Source organism: Nicotiana sylvestris, chromosome 11, assembly GCF_000393655.2.
Source record: "Nicotiana sylvestris chromosome 11, ASM39365v2, whole genome shotgun sequence".
In the NCBI taxonomy this organism is placed as follows: Eukaryota; Viridiplantae; Streptophyta; class Magnoliopsida; order Solanales; family Solanaceae; genus Nicotiana; species Nicotiana sylvestris.
The window spans coordinates 137825318-137844487 of NC_091067.1; the positions used below are offsets into that span (position 1 = coordinate 137825318).

The 19170-nt window shown below is 40.1% G+C and overlaps 2 protein-coding genes across 2 annotated transcripts; both read left to right on the top strand.

Moving 5' to 3' along the window:
• The first annotated feature begins 9983 nt into the window (after nt 1-9983).
• Nucleotides 9984-12499, top strand: LOC138881718 (uncharacterized). The gene is made up of 4 exons (XM_070161967.1): nt 9984-10310; nt 10797-10946; nt 11297-11644; nt 11849-12499. The coding sequence occupies exons 1-4, from the start codon at nt 9984-9986 to the stop codon at nt 12497-12499; spliced, it is 1476 nt and encodes a 491-aa protein (XP_070018068.1).
• A 163-nt stretch (nt 12500-12662) lies between these two features.
• LOC138881719 (uncharacterized) lies at nt 12663-13127 on the top strand. The gene has a single exon (XM_070161968.1). It carries the CDS (start codon nt 12663-12665, stop codon nt 13125-13127), a length of 465 nt encoding a protein of 154 aa, XP_070018069.1.
• The last annotated feature ends 6043 nt before the right edge of the window (nt 13128-19170 follow it).

The following is a 19170-nucleotide window of genomic DNA, read 5'->3' on the forward strand; positions in this document are numbered from 1 at the left end:
CTCTTCTAGGGTCTTCACCCTCTCGATCTCGGCAGACAAATCGATGGCCCCTGCATATATATCCTCGAGAGCCTACCTTCGAGATTCTAACTGGGCATGTTCCACGGCTCGGGTCAATTGTAGCTCGGCCTCCTCGGATACCCTCCTGGCCTGAGCAAGAGGATACTGTTGCTACAAATGCTCAGGCTAGGAAGGTATCCGAGGAGGCTGATCTACAATTGACCCGAGCCGTAGAACATGCCCAGTTAGAATCTCGGAGGTAGGCTCTCGAGGATTTGCAGCAATAGCATCCTCGGATACCTTCCTAGCCTGAGGATCAGGGCTGAAGCCGAGGCACTCGTATCCTAGCTCAAGGAATATTTTGTCAATTAACCGGCTCAGGTACATTACCCGATACACCCTTGAAGGCCTCTTCAGCCCGAGGTAGGACAACAACAGCATTGAATTTTGATTTAGAAGCCACTGACTCAGCAATATGAGAGACAGTCAAGTTTTTTCCTCCCTCGGGTCCTACCGAGGAATCATCTTTCTCCTCGCCTTCAGCTTGGGGACCCCCCGATACTTTTGGAGTTAAGGTTGCTGAATTATAGGTTCTTCCACTTTGGCCTTCTTAGATTTTGAAGGCTTAGTCGACGATTCCCTTCATTTTTTTCTTCCCTTTGTCGGGTTTCGGGGTATCTGCTTCCCTAGGCGGTGCTTCTCTCATCAAGGAGGCATCTCCCAAACCTGCACAAATACAAAATATAAACGCAGGGAATAAAGGCGCAATAGGCGATAGCTCTTCTGAGAGACTTAATTACAACAGAAGTGAGGGCTCAATGGTTCTTGGCCTCCCATCAAGCCATATATAGGTTGCGCCACATGCGCTCAACATATGGGCAAGTCGAATCTAGCCGGCTAACCTAGCCTGAGAGATCTCTAACCACGCCAGGGTACACCGCGTCAGCTGCATCAGCGGAGAAAGTCAGTTTATGGGGAAATTGATCCTAAAAGAAAAGAAAATACTTAATCAATGTATCCACTTACATTTCATGTTCCACCTTTTAGGGAACAACATCTTCTCCACTAGGATCATGTCCAAGGTCCTAACTCGGACAAAACGGCTCATCCACCCTTCGTCCCTAACCTTGACAGTACAAGAAAAAAAGGCTTTCGAGGCCCGCCATCAGAGCTTAATCAGGCCCCCTCGGAGGAGTTGGGGACTGTACATTCTGATCAAGTGGTCGAGGGTGAAGGGAATTTCCTTAATCATGTTCGTAAAATATCTGATCATATAAACAATACACCAAAATGACGGATGAATTTGGCTGAGAGTTACTTGATATCATTTGCAGAAGTCGATGATCATGAGATCTATTGAAGGCGAGGATGGCTCCACTGGGCCAAGAGTAAATGGATAGGTATACACACTAAGGAAGTCGGCCTTGTATGTCGTTATGATCTCTCTCCGAGAAGGGATCTCCACCAGAACCACTTTCCCCCAGCGGCAGTCAATCTTCACCTTCTCGGCGTCTGCTACTAAACTAATATATCGGGACACGGGTTCACATCATCTTGGCTTCGAAGAAGGCTTGTCGATCTTGAAATTGGAGGTCATTTTGCAGGGTCCTGGGATGCATTCCTCAAGATAAGGGGGTACTGTTGCCTTACCCTTAGACGAGCGTGAAGAAGAGGAAGGCACATCTTCCTGAGGGACAGATATGGAAGTCTTAGCCATTCTTGTTAAAAGTTTTCAGAGGAGAGAAGAAATTGTAATCAGAGAAAGAACACAAGAGAGAAGTAAGAAGAACTCTTTTGAAGGCTTAATGATACAATGGAAAATAAGGGGCGAAGGAAGAAGTATTTATAGAAGCCAATCATGTACGTTAGAGCAGGCCAAATGATAGCCAACCACTGCAATCAATTCGAAGGTTCTTCAAAGGATGTATGGATGTGACCTTTAGACACCCTTTTTATCACATCAATTGCTTGATATAGCGTGACTAACGTCATGATGGAAGTATCGAAGAGGTAAGAATTCAAGTCTGTTTCTTATCATTTACACTCTAAGAAATGCGGGGACTATCTGTATACGTCTAAAATCGGAGAGTCCAATTTTATGATGATTATGACATTCCATAGCCCGTCTCCATAAGGCTTGAGGCACAACTCGAGGTCTGACCCCGAGGGTTCCTTACGCTCGATATCAAGGCAGTGAATCGGTGAATATCATGGATAAGTAGGAAATTCTCAAGGCACGTGGTCAAAGCTGACAACTCCTGCAAAAATAGTATGAGTTTGTACCAGACCATTAAGTAGTTGTACCAGCTATATTTCTTTGTAATAATTATACATGTACCATGTTTGGATTTCCCGCTTCTATCTAAAGGGGACCTTGTCATTTATTGCACGGATGATATTCAATACAAGAACAAGAACATTCTCTGCTCTCTAACTAAAACATTTTCCATTGTCTTTCCTTTGATTTATTGCTTACATTTATTGTGTATCATTAATTGTTTCTCATTTATTATTCATCATTGATCATAAAGAGCCATTATTTAGGCCCTTGAAACTGTTAGTCCTTTATCGATAAGCCCTAGTCAAGCACTTTAGCTCGACCTCAAGGCCCAGCTTAGGCTGGCCCGAGACCCCGATTCACAGCCGTTCGATTTGAATAACCACACTACCTTTTACTCTTACTTTACTTTCCTAGCTCACAATTAGAATCTATTACCTAACAACTAGCATTAAAATAAATTACGTATTTTTAGAACCACACAATCAAATTTAATTCTAATTACCATTTTCAAGATAAACATGCTTACCTTTCTAGTGTTTGACTAATTGATTTTCCATGTTTATGTGTTTAACTCCTACATTATTTAAACCCTTACCCATTCCCCTTTAAACACGAACACACACTCAGACTCAGACATCTATACTTACAAGCACACATACAATTACACAATTACACAATTTCAGTTTCTTTGATTTGTTGCACTGTTTAGCCGGCTGAAAGACAAGGCTAGACTTACAAGCACACACACAATTACACAACATCTATACTTACAAGCACACAATTACACAATTATACAATTTCAGTTTCTTTGATTTGTTGCACTGTTTAGCCTACTGAAAGACAAGGCTAGACTCTTGGATTTCATTCGTCTTCTTCTTCCTGTTTGCTATCTCCTTAACTGGTATGACTCCATTTCTGTTATCATGTTCTCTTCTATATTCTATGTAGTTAGACTTCAATATGATTTTGTTTGCTCTTTTGTTTCCTATTTACTGCTCTCTTAACTAGTATGTCTCAATTCTTATTACCACGTTCTATTCTATATGCTATGTAGTCAATCTATTATAGACGTCAACATGTTCCTGTTTGATACATGATTTTTGGTCATCTTGTTCTCACATGTTTTGCCTCAGTTATTGGTGTTCCATGTGATTATATGATTAGTGTACTTCCAACTACGATATGTTTCTGTTTGCCATGTGTTTCCTATTTGAATTCTCCCTGACTAGTATGCCTTAAATCCTGTTAATTTGCTTTGTTCTATGTGGTTATGTGATGGGCTTACCTTAGCATGTATGGCCCTTGATTTCTGTTTATTTCTTTCTAGACTAGAGAGCTTTAGTTCATCCTATATTGTGCTATATATTTGTTTGGTTAGTTATTTCAAACTCCAGCATGCTTCTATTCAATATATGTCTATATGAGTCCACCTAGTGATAGTTAATAAACTAAGTCAAGTGAAACCCTGTCTAAATCAGTTGTATGTTCCCTGTTATGAACATGGCTGGATACTGCAAGCATGTAATGTGGCTAACTCTGTATGTTAATTAAAGTTTCCTTGCTTTTTGTGATCACTGATATAAGTATCCAGTCTAAACAAATATCAATCTTCCTGAATCATGTGCTATGTATGGATCTTGTTTATACGACTATGTTTGCAACCCCTATATCCTGAATCTATTTGCTTCTAAAATTAAACTATTTTCTAAAACTGTTCTTGTTACCTTCTATGTACTGGTTTTCAAATTGCTACTCTTAGTCCTTTAGGTTCTTACCACCCCTAGTGTGAGCACTGCCTAGGGTCCCTGAGACTCCTTTAAACTCTGACACATTGGGGCTGGTTTTCCAACCTTTTATGAATTCTGTGTTGAATACATGGATCTAGTGTGAGCATTGCCTGGGGTCCCTAAGGCCATATGGGAACTTTGACACACTGGAAGTTTTGTTTAATGTGTTATGAATGGATCCCTGCTACTGTTTCGGGACTGTTGTGCTGAAGGCCTGGCTTCCAGGTTTATATTGGGCCTGATAAGGCTCCCTATTGTATAATAGATCTTGTTATGTAATTATTCATTACGGGCTATAATAATCTTTGTAATAAACAGATATGGGTTATTAGTAAAAGTTGGGGTGTCTATTCTTATATCTTTTATTGAAATTGGGTAGAAATCCTGCCTATAGGACTTAATTATACTAATTGCATTATGTGGATACTGTACTGTGATCCTGCCTGCAGGATTCTTCTGATCGTTCGATTCTATGTTGCACGTCTGCATATGAGAAATCCTGCTTATAAGATCTACATGTATTTTCAACTCAACGTGCACTAGTGACCATGCTCATAGGGTTCTGCCTGTTTGATTAACAAATTTTCCTGGCGATGTGCTTAAGAATTCTGCCCATATGTGATTAATAGAAATCATGCCTATAGGTTTACAATTGTAGATACTATGCCTATAGGATTTCAAAATCAGTTTCTCCATTTAGAAATCATCCCAATAGGATTTGAAAAATCAGTTTCTGCCCTTAGAAATCATGTCTGTAGGAAATAAAGGAATCAACTTCTACAATTTAGATATCATGCCTATAAGCTTTTAAAATCAGTTTCTACATTTAGAAATCATGCCTATAGGATTTCAAACCCTGTTTTAGCACTTAGAAAGCATAGGATTTAAATATAAAATCTGCCTGTTAAAAATTAGTAGTTGATTTATAGCTTAGATGCCATATCTATAAGGTTCTGCCCGGTTATCACTTAGGCAAGCCTGTAGGTTAATTAAATTCTGGGTCTAAAAACTATGATTGCTTGTTTGACATCTACCCGAATTCAGAGTATTAACAAAGTCAGTAGGCAAACTGATAGGTATTCGTCTGCTCGCTTTAATAAAACTGTCGTATATTCTGTTTGTGCTCATTTAGATATCCTTCCTATAGGACCCTAAAATCATTTAGAATTGTTTGAACAAGCGTGTATTTGTTTGTCTATTTGTGGAGGTTAACATGAGCCCACTTAATGGCTTCTTGTGTGATAGTCCTACTTGACTTTTGTTTGTTGCCTAGTTTTCTCCTTGTAAACAACATAGGTGAGTCTAGAACCGCCTTAAATAGAGGCCCTAAACACCTCCAGGTCCAGAGGTAAGGGACGTGAAGTGCACGCATAAGATGCGTACTGGATGTTATTAGAACGCTTAGATAATAATTAAAAAGGGGAGGGTAATTGGGTAGTAAAAAGGAAATAATGACCTGTGCGCTAATGCTATGTGTATCACCCCAACTTGGGGACAATTACCAAGTATTGCACAGAAGTGATCCTATAAGCTAAAAAACCTAGGACCCATTTTACTCCTTGTTTCAAAAGTAATATCTGTTTGTTTAAATTGCTTTATTCTCGTATAAGACTAATTCGCTTAAATTGAGTTTGGCCGAGACCAACCATTATGGACCTCGAGGGATGCCTCACACCTTCCCCTCCAGGTAATTTCGATCCCTTACCCAATCTCTGGTAATGTAAACTAGTTCATGAGGTATTTGCTCTAGGTGACCTAACACACCTTAATCCGTTAAGTGGTGACTCTTCAAATCTCATACCCAATTCCAAAACGAAAGGAGTTGTCCCAAAATGTCGAAACCTGGACTCCGCAAGAAAAAAGGGGGCGCAACAGCATGACGACTCTGCTGGGGATATTTTTAGGCTCTTACCATAACAAACTTGTTTTTTTGTGAATTACTCTTAAGCATGTTTTATTCTGCTAATACGTGTGCACCCTTCCCCTTTCCCCCTTTATTTGGATTTAATTGCCTATTTACAAGCATTTATGATTTCCTTTACTATAGAAACTTACTTGTCTCCTTGTTTTCTTTCTTAAACGTCTTTCAATTATTAAATACCGCATTTATCATTCTTTGTAACGTGCAAATATGTGACAACATGCTACTTATTGCTGCATAAATCATGCTCAACATCATATTCCACTCGTGCGTAATCAATCCTATAACAACGCTTGATGAATGTTTGCTCCCTTCCTATATATCACCCTTTAAATTCGGAAAGGCATATTTACCGTAAAACTAGTCGATCAACGGTGCATTTGATGGTTTCGTGCCTTTCCCCCTCAAGTTGTCCACTTGAGGGTACCGGTCTAGACCCCTATAGAAACCTTACTTTGATTAATTGTACATGCATCATGGTCAAACCTAGCCGAGTTAATATGTTGTCCACATAATAACCCTTTAAGACAAGCCTCGTCCAAAAGTCCACCGGGTTTTTCATAATCCTAACGGATGCAACCACGATTTCGCGCATTAATTTTGGAGAAATAAGTGCCATACGCTAATCATTGTTGTATAAGTAGTCGGATCTGGAGGGCGAAAGGGCCTAACCATATTTGTTTTACAGAAAATGAGGCACGAAATCCCTAGGCTCGACATGGTTCGTAACATACCACCATTGTTGCTAGATTGGTGGGAGGATCTTCCATCAAGTGTTAAAAATCATGTGAAAAGGGTCTTGGGAAATTTACCTTCTTTATTAGACCTCTAGCCGAACAACATGTTAATCGAAGCTGCCACAATGATCTGGGACAAAGAAAGAGCCGTGCTTCGCTTTGGAAACATAGAAATGACACCTCTCTTGGAAGAAATAGGGGGATTCGCTGGGCTACCTTGGGATAGTCTTGGTTTATTGGTGCCGGAAAATTTTACTACTAGGGGGTTTCTGAAGAAGATGGGATTAAAGAAGAATGATGACTTGGAGTGCCTAAAAAATTCCTACATACCCTTCGACTTCCTCTATGAACGATACGTTCATAGCAGATCTTATCATATTTTTGATGACGAATTCTCCATCACTTCCTTGGGTTGGATTCACCGCAGGGTTTTTATGTTCATCGTCTATTTCTTGGGTATGATAGTGTTCCCGATCTAAGGGGATAGAATCCATACCAGATTGGCCATGGTAACCAAAACCTTGATGGATGGGATCGAGGTGTAGACATATACCACTGTCCCTATGATCATAGCAGATATATACCAGGCCTTAGAGCGCTGTCAAAACTCAGAAAGGGTACACATACATCGAAGGATGCAATCTGCTGCTACAAGTTTGGTTGTTAAAGCATCTCCAAAAGGGTCAATACCGTCAAGAGCTTCCGTGAAGGCCGTGTAAAGATCACATAGCTTTCCATCATCCTAAGAGAATGACTTATATCCTAGACAGTTTTGCTCAACCCGAAAATGCTATAGGATGGGTGCAATTTTTCAACAATTTGACTGAGGATCAGGTTCAATAGATGTTCGAATGGTTCCCTACTGACGAGTTCATCATCAGATCTAGGGATGTTCCATACTTGGTACTGATCAGGTTGAGGGGAATATACCCTTATGCTCCCCTCAGGGCTATGAGACAAGCAAGCAGGAAGCAGGTCATATCGTGAGTTGCTAAAAGGAGTCACTACATGGCAGATTTTCAGGATGATGACATCCCATACAAATGTGAAGCTCAGCATATGTAGCATTTGAAAATTATCATGGAAAAGGATACCATCGAGTCAGATCGGTATCATGTCAGTCATGTGTACTTTTACCCATCATGGTTAGAAGATAACATAGCAGGGATATTCGAGCCAAAGGTTGGTAAAGGAAATAGAGTCATAAATGAAGTTGCCAAAGCACAGGGGAAATATAACAAACTGCGCAAAAGAGTTCACGAGTCCGAGGCCGAGCACCTGGAGTGACACAAGACCAATATGGAACTAATTAATGAATGGAGGGAGATAGCCGTTAAATCAAGTGAAAGGTTGGAATATCTGGAGTATAGTCTGATGGAATTGGAGGGAAAGATGAGGAAGAGAGTCACTGATTGCCAGAACACCAAAGGAAGTGAAAAAGGACATTTAGCAAGGGCATACCTACTGTTGGACCTGCACGAACTGGGGAATTTGATCGACAAAGCCAAAAACATCAGTAGATTAGATTTATTTGCCTTTTCAAATGTAATAAGGCCAAGTGTCATCAGTGATTCATCTTATTTAGCGTCGTTTTAGATTCATCTGTTTTTACATTAATGAAATGAGGCAATTATTGGCACTGAAATTCTCCAAATCTATTTGTTGCTAGGCCTACCCCGGGCACAACGAGGCTCCCAAATTAGGACGCGAATTTACATTCCCGCAATATGTGTTTAAATACTACAAACATTTCAAAATCCTTACTGACTTGTTTACTTTTTATTTTTCTTTATTTTTATTTTTCCCATCCCCTAAGGTTGGTTCGCACATACTGGCATCATCAGCATATCACACTAGATCTAGAGGCCCTCCACCACCTCCTCCTCCGAGTAATCCGAAAAACATAGGAAAAGCTAAGATGGATGACTTGAGTGGTATCCGAAAAGAAAATGCTGAGAATATTGAAACTTCAGACGGTCGGAGTACTCCGGCCCAGAATGATTTGGTCCTACAATTGGAGCAGAAAATACTGGAATTACAAGGGGAACTTGAGCAGGTTTGCAACTTGGCAAATCATTCCCTCACCCTAAACGTCCTAAACGTTAACCAACAAAATGCTCAAAACCTAGCACCTCCTCAAAATACGCCAAACAAACGTCCACAAAATCCTCCCTTACCCCATCAATATGCAACTCCTCCCCAAAATCCTAATCCTCCACCGGTACCAACTCCTCCACAACACCATCATTAACCAACCCAGTACCCATAAACCACTACCTATCACACTCCTCAGAACACACCACAACCTATTCCCGATCTTAAAAACTCAACCAACGATCACCACTACACCCAAATCCCTAGCACCCACCAAAACAATCCTATATACGTGGAGACCCTACCTCACTCATATACACCAGAATCCGCTGAAAAGGACTTACTTATCAAAAACATGGCCGAGGAGCTTAAGAAGTTGACAAGTCGAGTTCAGGGTGTTGAAGGAGGTAAAGGGATAGAAGGTCTGAACTATGAGGATTTGTGCATACAACCAGATGTGGAACTGTCGGAGGGTTACAAACCTCCCAAGTTTGAAATGTTTGACGGAATGGGTGATCCCAAGGTTCATCTGAGAACTTATTGTGACAAGCTCGTGGGGGTCAAAAAATATGAAAGGATTCGAATGAAGCTCTTCATGAGAAGTCTTACTGGAGATGCTATGTCCTGGTACATAAGCCAGAATCCTAAGAAATGGGCTAATTGGGTGAGCATGGCATCAGACATTATTGATCGGTTCAGGTTTAATACGGAGAATGCACCAGATGTCTTATATATCCAGAACGTAAAGAAGAAGCCAACTGAGACTTTTCGCGAGTATGCTACTTTTCAAACTGTGACAGTAGCAACCACACCTATTTTCAAGTCCAATGTTATACCTTGGGATTACATTGCCGAAGCTAGGCGAAAGGGAAAAACAAAGATGGAAGAATCTGATGCCGCACAAGGGATGACCAGAACTGGAAGGATCTACACACCCAAAAATTTGGGAGGTTCAAGCAAAGAGGCTGCTACCAAACAACCTGTCATTAAAACTGGACCAAACGATCTTTGGAGAAAAGTACATGTAAGAGAATAATCATTTAAACAAGACTCCCGCCTAGATATCTATTCTGTCACTATTGCAAAATTCGGAGGTGCATAAGAGTGCTCTGATAAAGGTATTAAATGAAGCTTATGTGCCCAACAATATCACCAGTAGAGAAATGGCCAATATGGTAGGGCAGGTACTGGAGAGTCACAAGATCACCTTCCACGAAGATGAACTACCACCTGAAGGGTTAAGTCACAATAGGGCATTACATATCACAAAACAGTTCGAGGACAAATTCATCGCCAGGGTCTTAATAGATGGGGGTTCACGCCTCAACATTTTCCCATTGATTACTCTAAAAAGGTTGGGCAAAGATTTCCATGAGATACTAGCAAGGAGTATGAACGTGAAAGCATTTGATGGATTTCAAAGGGCCACAATTGGAGAGATTAACCTTTGTCTGCAGATGGGACTAACTTGGTTCGATATCGAGTTCCAAGTGCTAAACATATCAACTACATACAGTTTTCTATTAGTATGACCTTGGATACATGCCACTGGGGTTGTGGCTTCCACGCTACATCAGGCTGTGAAGTTCGAATGGAACCATCAGGAGGTAATCATTCACGGAGATGGAAGTAACCCCATTTACACCAGTCAAACTATCCCGGTTATCAAGAATAGAAGAAGGCTGGGTGGAGAAACTTATCACCACATTGAACATGTCAACGCAATTGAGAAGGACAAGTGGTGGAGTAACAAAATAGAAAGCATACTGGCATGGTCTGGGTATGAACTCGTCAAAGGGATTGGGAAGAAACTCTAGGGCATCACCAAACCGATATAGTTGAAACGTCACGACACAACTTTCGGGTTGGGATATCCATACACCTGGCAAGAATATAATGATTGGTCGCCACCATGGCGTGGTCCTTATTACCCTCTCGAGCATCCAGTGCCACATCTGAGTCAGACTTTTCACCAGGCCGATACAATATGGGGATCTGCAGAGGAAGAAGCTTTGGTTGGGCTAAGAGACCTGTTTCTAGAAGACGAGGATATGGATTACAGTGTGATAGTTGAGGAGGAGGAGGAGGAAGAAGGGCTCACCATTCAAACTGTGGAGAAGGGAATCGTTCTAAAGAATTGGACTGCCACACCATCTCGGGCCCACCGAGTTCCTGGGTAGCTTGACAATTAGCATGACTTGTTTTAATAGCCATTCTAGGAATTTAAGATATTTTCAGTATTTTATTTTAGAGACGCATTTTATTTCGAAATAATTGCTCGAGTCATCAAGCCGTACCTGTTTTGGATATTTTCAAATTTCATTAATGCATTGCTATTTACTATTCATTATTATCTTTCATATTTTTCCTCTACAACGTTATTATTACTTTTCCTGATGAACTGATGACTATAACATGTAATGAGACAATGCAATATAAGTATGGTGACTCAGAATAAGAAGATGAAATACCTGAGGAAGTTGTCAGAGAAGTTGAGAATTTTGAGAACAAATCTAAGTCCAATCTGGATGAGGCCGAAGCAATCAATTTGGGAGATTTCAAAACCGTCAAAGAGACCCGCATAAGGATTCAATTATCACCGGCAGAGAAGGAAGAATACACTCGTTTCCTGAAGGAATATGAGGATATATTTGTGTGGTCATATGATGACATGACCGGTCTAAGAACATTCATAGTGGCTTATAAGTTGCCCACCAACCCAATGTGTCCGCTGGTGAAGCAGAAACTCAGAAAATTCAAACCAGATATGAGACTGAAAATCAAGGAGGAAGTCACTAAGCAGATCAAAGACAAAGTCATCAGGGTAGTTGAGTACCCAACCTGGTTAGCCAACATTGTACCGGTTTCGAAGAAAGATGGGAAAGTCAGGATGTATGTTGACTATCGGGATTTAAACAGAGCAAGTCCCAAGGATGATTTCCCACTGCCAAATATAAACATCATAATCGACAATTGCGCCAAGAATGAACTCTAATCCTTTGTAGATTGATTTGCGGGTTATCATCAGATCTGGGTGGACGAAGAAGACGTAGAGAAAACAGCCTTCATTACACAGTGGGGAGTGTACTGCTACAAAATAATTCCATTTGGTCTAAAGAATGCTGGGGCTACCTACATGAGAGCCATGACAACCATCTTCCATGATATGATACATAAGGAAATAGAGGTGTATGTTAACGAAGTTATCGTCAAATCTAAGAGGGCCGTAGATCACATAACATACTTGAGAAAGTTCTTTGACAGGCTAAGGAGGTACAATCTAAAACTGAACCCCGCAAAATGTGTATTTAAGGTTCCTGTAGGAAAGTTGTTGGGATTCATTATCATCCACCGAGAAATCGAGTTGGACCCGTCCAAAGTTAAGGCTATCCAAGAGTTACCACTACCAAAGAGCAAAAAGGACGTGATGAGCTTCCTAGGACGTCTTAACTATATCAGCCGCTTTATAGCACAGACCATAGTAATATGTGAACCCATCTTCACAATGATATGGAAGGATGCCAAAACTAGTTGGACCCAAGACTGTCAGAAGGCTTTTGACAAAATCAAGGAATACCTATCTACACCGCCAGTCCTAGTCCCGCCAGAACTTAAAGACCTTTGCTACTCTATATATCCTATTAGATGGAGATTTCGGATGTGTTTTGGGACAACATGACGAGACAGGAAGAAAGGAGCAAGCCATATACTACTTGAGTAAGAAGTTCACACCTTATGAAGCACGATACTCTCTGCTGGAACGCACTTGCTGTGTTTTGGCTTGGACAACTTAGAAATTAAGGCATTACTTTTATGCCTATACCATATACCTCATATCTAGGATGGACCTTCTAAAGTACATCTTTCAGAAGCCCATGCTAACCGGGAAGTTAGCCAGGTGGCAGATATTTTTAAGTGAGTTCGATTTCATCTATGTAACTCAGAAGGCGGTCAACGGACAAGCATTGGCAGACCATCTTACTGAAAATCCTGTGGGAGGAGAATACGAACCATTAAAAACGTATTTTCCTAATAAAGAAGTATCATTCGTAGGTGAGGACATTGCTAAAGCCTATCACGGTTGGAGAATATTCTTCGATGGGGCTGCAAACTTCAAAGGAGTGGGCATTGGAGCAGTTTTGGTATCAGAAACATGTCAACATTACCTGGTATCCGCGAAGCTTAGGTTTCTGTGCACCAACAATATGGCAGAATATGAATCTTGCATCATGGGGCTCAATTTGGCCATCGATATGAATATACAAGAGTTGCTGGTAATTGGCGATTCGGATCTTCTGGTACATTAGGTTCAAGGAGAATAGGCCACGAAGAATACCAAGATACTACCATACTTGTATTATGTGCAGGAATTGATAAAGATATTCACAAAGATAGAATTCAAACATGTGCCCAGAATTCAAAATGAGTTCGAAGACGCACTGGTCACCTTCTCATCAATGATACAACATCCAGATAAGAATTTCATCGATCCCATCCTGGTGAGGATCCATAATCAACCGGCTTACTATGCTCATGTTGAAGAAGAAACAGATGGAAAACCTTAGTTCCACGACATCAAAGAATGTTTGGCGAAAGGAGAATATCTAGACAAACCATACTCAGAAACACACACTGCGAAGGTTGTCTAATCACTTCTTCCAAAGCAGAGGGACCCTGTATAGAAGAACTCCGATCTGGGGTTGTTAAGGTGTGTTGACGCAATGGAGGCTTCCAGATTGCTTGAGGAGATACATGCCGAAACTTGCGGACCACATATGAACAGTTTTATTCTAGCCAAAAAGATACTCAAAGCTGGATATTTTTGGATGACCATGGAAACGGATTGCATCCGGTACGTCCAGAAATGCCACCAATGTCAGGTACATGCAGACATGATAAGGGTACCACCAAATAAGCTCAATGCAACAAGCGCACCTTGGCCTTTTGCTGCCTGGGGAATGGATGTCATCGGTCCGATCGAGACCACCATTTCTAATGGGCACCGTTTCATTCTAGTGGCTATAGACTATTTCACAAAATGGGTAGAGGCAACATCTTACAAAAGTTGTAACCAAGAAAGTCGTCGCAGATTTTGTCAAGGATCGTATTGTTTGCCGATTTGGGGTTCCAAAGTCCATTATCACTGATAATATTGTCAATCTTAACAGTGATCTAATGAAAGCCATGTGTGAAACCTTCAAAATCAAGCACAAAAACTCTACAACATACAAGCCTCAAATGAATGGAGTTGTGGAAGCTGCCAACAAGAACATCATGAAGATACTAAGGAAGAGGTAGAAAATCACAAATAATGGCACGAGAAGTTACGTTTTGCCCTATTGGTGTACCACACAATGGTCCGCACATCAACTGGGGAAACTCCTTATTTACTGGTTTATGGTACCGAAGTTGTCATTCCAGCTAAGGTAGAAATTCTTTAAGGATCATACAAGAAGCCAAATCAGTGATGCGGAATGGATAAGGAGCTGCTATGAGCAACTAGCCCTTATAGATGGAAAAAGAATGAACGCACTATGTCACAGTCAGCTTTATCAGAACAAAATGTCCAAAGCTTTCAATAAAAGGGTTAGACCAAGACAATTTGCACCGGGGCAGCTGGTGATGAAGCGATCTTCCCCCATCAAGACGAAGCTAAAGAAAAATTTTCACCCAACTGGCAAGGTCCTTACATGGTTCACCGGGTGCTAACAGGAGCACTCATACTTACAGAAATGGATGGAGAAGTTTGATCAAAACCTATCAATTCAGATGCATTCAAGAGATATTATGTTTAGATTGTTTACATGCATTCATCTGATGTAACCGAACTACGCTTGACCTGATTCCCATTTAAGAGGGGATACGTAGACATCCCTGTGGGTTCGGTCATATCTTAATAAAATCTTCATTTTCCTAGAACCAGAAACTGGGGCAAAATTTTGAAGAGGACCCTAAAAATTCCGAAACAAGTCCAGCCGACACCATCATATGCTAGAAAGTCATAAATCAGTTAAGTAACTGGGGTAGAATTTTGAGAAGGATTCTCAAAATTCCAGAGCAGATCCAACAAACTTCGTTGCACGCAAAACAACCAAAAGATTAAACTGGAGAAGAATTTTGAGGATAAGGAAGCCGCAATGTCTCTAAAAGTGTTACAGTCATTAGTTCATCTGATTCACTTAATATTATATATCACTATGTTCCTAAATAACTCTATTTCATAAATATGTGCATATTTTCGAAAACTTTATTTTTGTGACAGCCATGTGTTACCCAGGACAAGTTGAACAGGGCCTCCAGAGCAATGCAAAACAAAACAAGCAGACAAAGGCACAAAACAGCCTCCCCTTACAAAACTCACAATTTTTCTTTGGATGCAGGCACGATGGGCATAATAGGAGAATTCACAAATATACACATATCAAAATCACTATCAATCAGGCCACTAGACGCAAATATATCTCCAGCTAATAAATATTCTGCTCATATCACTGCATAATGCTAAGCATTGCCTTCTCTTTTCATGAGACTAAGCTCTATCTCGCTCCTTGCATGAGGCTAAGCCCTGCCTCTATATTTTGCATAAGGCTAAGCATTGCCTTCCCTTTGCATGAGACTAAGCCTTGTCTCCAATCTTGCATGAGGCTAAGCCCCGTCTCCACATTTGTATAAGACTAAGCACTGTCTTCCCTTTGTATGAGACTAAGCTCTGTCCCGCTCCTTGCATGAGGCTAAGCCCTGTCTCCAATCTTGTATGAGGCTAAGTCATGCCTCCACATTTACATAAGGCTAAGCATTGCCTTCTCTTTGCATGAGACTAGGCCCTGTATTAACTCTTGCATGAGGCTAAGCTCTGCCTCCTATTTGCATAAGGCTAAGCACTGCCTTCTCATGGGACTAAGCATTGTTTCCCCATGCATAAGTGTTGCTCTATTCTAAACTTTGCATTATCTTCTTCTCTCGGGGCTAAGCTCTGCCCCCAAACTCTGCACAAGGCTAAACTTTGCCTGGTTACTACCTTTGGTATCATGTCCCTGCATTTCATGGGCTGATGTATAGCCAATTTGTCCAAATGCGTTATATTCTGAAGGCATCATCCTCATAGCCTGAAGACACCATGTCATGGCCTGAGGAACTCTCGATACTACACATCATTATTCAAAGGCGTCATGGTTCAGAGGCACCATTTTCATGGCCTGAGAACATCATTTCATGGTCTGCGAATCTCTTATATCATGATTCATGGCCCGGGACGTCATGGTCTAAGGACGTCATCTTCACTGTCCAAAGATAACCTTCATGGTCTAAAGGGAATTTGCATCATATTTAAATTCTCGCAATAATATATATACTTGCATGCATCGCGTTTTAAGTTTTTCAGGGAGTCCAGGAGGTAATCGTTCTTCAAAGAGGAGCAACCTTTGCACCGGTTTCCGCTCGTACCACTTACACTCTGCCATTTAATCGACTCCCACCAATTACCCGCCTTTATTCCGTGACCGTTCAGATATCTGCCCTATGATACATCCGTTATGATTCAGACTCGCTGTATAAGGCCATCTGACACTATCCTTCCTAAAAGAACTCATTCTGAAACACACGATTATTTCATTAGTTTCATTCGCCATCGGATCCAGAACTACACATGGCCTGATTCCTGTAAAATCAGGGATATGTAGGCAACTCAGAGACCAGAGTGTGGCTTCTATTTTTCAAAACACCTCATTCGGTCAAAATCGATCATCATTTCTTTACCCGACAACTCGTTCATCCTTCCCGGGTAGAGAGGGGCAGGTGTTGATACCCAATTTTTCCCTCATATATTTTTAACATGCATATATATTTTTAAAAAATAGTGCACATGCATTTACAAATATGCACAAGTATTTCTATAACTTTTTCATAATTTTAAAGGCTTTCAACCAATTTATTTCTGCATTTTTACTATACAAATATCCAATAATTATACCTCATATTATTTTATTATGATTTAATCATCTAAATTTATTATTTATGCTCAAATAGTGCTTAAATATATTAATTGCAATTTTTTATAATTACATTTTTCATTTTTAAGCTAGAATTGCATATTTTGCAATAATAGCCCATATATATGCATAATTATATTATCTATACAGAAATTGACTTTTTTTTATTTTTATAGTATTAAGTAAATATTTTAAACCAATTTCATGCACAAATAATATTTTTGTTATTTACTAATTATTTTTATAAATTATTTTTACTGATTTAATTGGGTATTTAAAATCTAGCCCTTTTCCTAATTAATTTCGGATCTAAACTACCCAATACACCAGCCCAATAATCAGCCCAATAACCATTCAACCAGACCTATACCCATTTTAAATGCCCGACCCAAGCCCCTTATAAAATCTCAGTTGTTGATCTCAAAGATCAACGACTCCCAATCACCCGTGCCTTTTAATATATCAAACTCCCATAACCCTAATTCATTATCCCGTACCTGCCGCCTTCAAACTCTCTTGTCTCTCACCTCTTCTCCTCTCAAAACCCTAGCACTATCACCCTCAAATCTCTCCTATTCCGGCTCAAACATGGAATCAATCCATGATTTATGTACCTATTTTGTGTTACTTTATCATTATACGCTCGTCTATGGTATTACTTAGATTCTTGCCCTATTTTTTGGAAAGAACAACCTCAAAAACGGATAGATTCACCTTGATTATATGAAGATCTGGATGATCTTCTGTCCATATACATGCTTTACTAAATGATTCTTGCATTTCTGGTCCGATTCAAAGCATCAATCTCAACTAGGGGTTGAGACCTTTCCTTGTTCTTTACGAATCTCTGATTGATACTCTTTCCTTTCTTGTATTTGACTAATATTTTGCTTATTTCTGTTTAACCTAACGTGTTTTCATTTATTTTTTACCTTATTTTTCCCTAAATTAGGATTCAGATCTTTCTGGTTCGATTTGTTTCCTTTTGAATAATCTCCCATCTTTGTTCGTTTTATGCAAATATGTGATTATCTGCTTTATTTTCGGCCGATTTTATGGTTTACCTAAATTTAGGGTTTCAAACCCTTTTACTTGAACCAAATCTGGTTCAATCCTACTCTTCTTTTGAATAATCCCTGTATACGTTCATTTTTGTGCTAGTACGTGATTCTTTTCCGCACTACTAGGGATGAGAGCCACACTAAGGTAGTACTTATCCCTTCCAGGCTTTCAGTGCCTACCTTCTGAATTTTCTTGATCATGCTAGTATTCATATTTAATTGTAATGTTCTATAGTGCACCATCTGGGTGTTTCACAAGGAGTTCTATTAGCACCTTTATAATATCCTTTGGCAATGTCAACTAATGCAATTCACCCACCATTTTGGGTCACTCTAACCCCAACTGGATCGTGATATTATGTCCTTCCTTTAAACCATATTTCTTAGCTCCCATAGAGCATAACTTAGATCGGTGTGGCCAATTATGCATACCTCTGTTACTGTTGAAGGTAACTCAGAATGCTTATATCTCCCTTCCTGAATGGTAAATAATGATAATATTTATTAACTGGTACATCGTACCCTTCTTCACCTTGCTCCTTTTACTTGCTGCAACTCGTGTCTAACTCCCAATTCCATTATTCCTTTCTACTATAAGAATGGATAAGTATTCTTTCCTAAAAGCTCCTTATCAAGAACCGGCACCTTTTAGTACACGCATGATCTGCTGAAGACCTCACAATTAATCATCATAAGCAAGATACAAAATCGAGTTCCTCTAACTTGACACTTCCACAACTATATCTCTTATCGATCATCTTTCTAAATGTACGCATCGTCGCATTATGAATAAAACAGAGTTTAGGAAATTGAGTTCTTACAACTGAGCTCTACCACATGATCTAGAGTAAGAAGAAAGAGTGACAGTCCTAAATGCCCTGTAGCCTTCTACTTATAAGTGTGGTGCATGACACACCCATAAACAAGACTCTACTAGACACAGCTTGTAGACTCCCTAGGACAGATTTGCTCTGATACCACTTTTGTCACGACCCAAACCGATGGGCCACGACGGGCACCTGGTAATTTACTCAATCGAGTACCAACATAACGTATCTTTTCATGTCATACTATCATGGATAACTGAGCTGGAAGGTTGCTGTGAGATAAGTAAAATACAACATGTGAAACACACTTATACATAAGACATACGGGCCTATAAGGCCAAAATAACCACTCGTACACTGAACATAGACCGACAAGGCCATACAATATTTTACATACATGACATGTGTCTACAAGACTCTAAGAATACACATCTAAATCATACTAACCAAACAAGCAACTTCGAAGTAATGGAG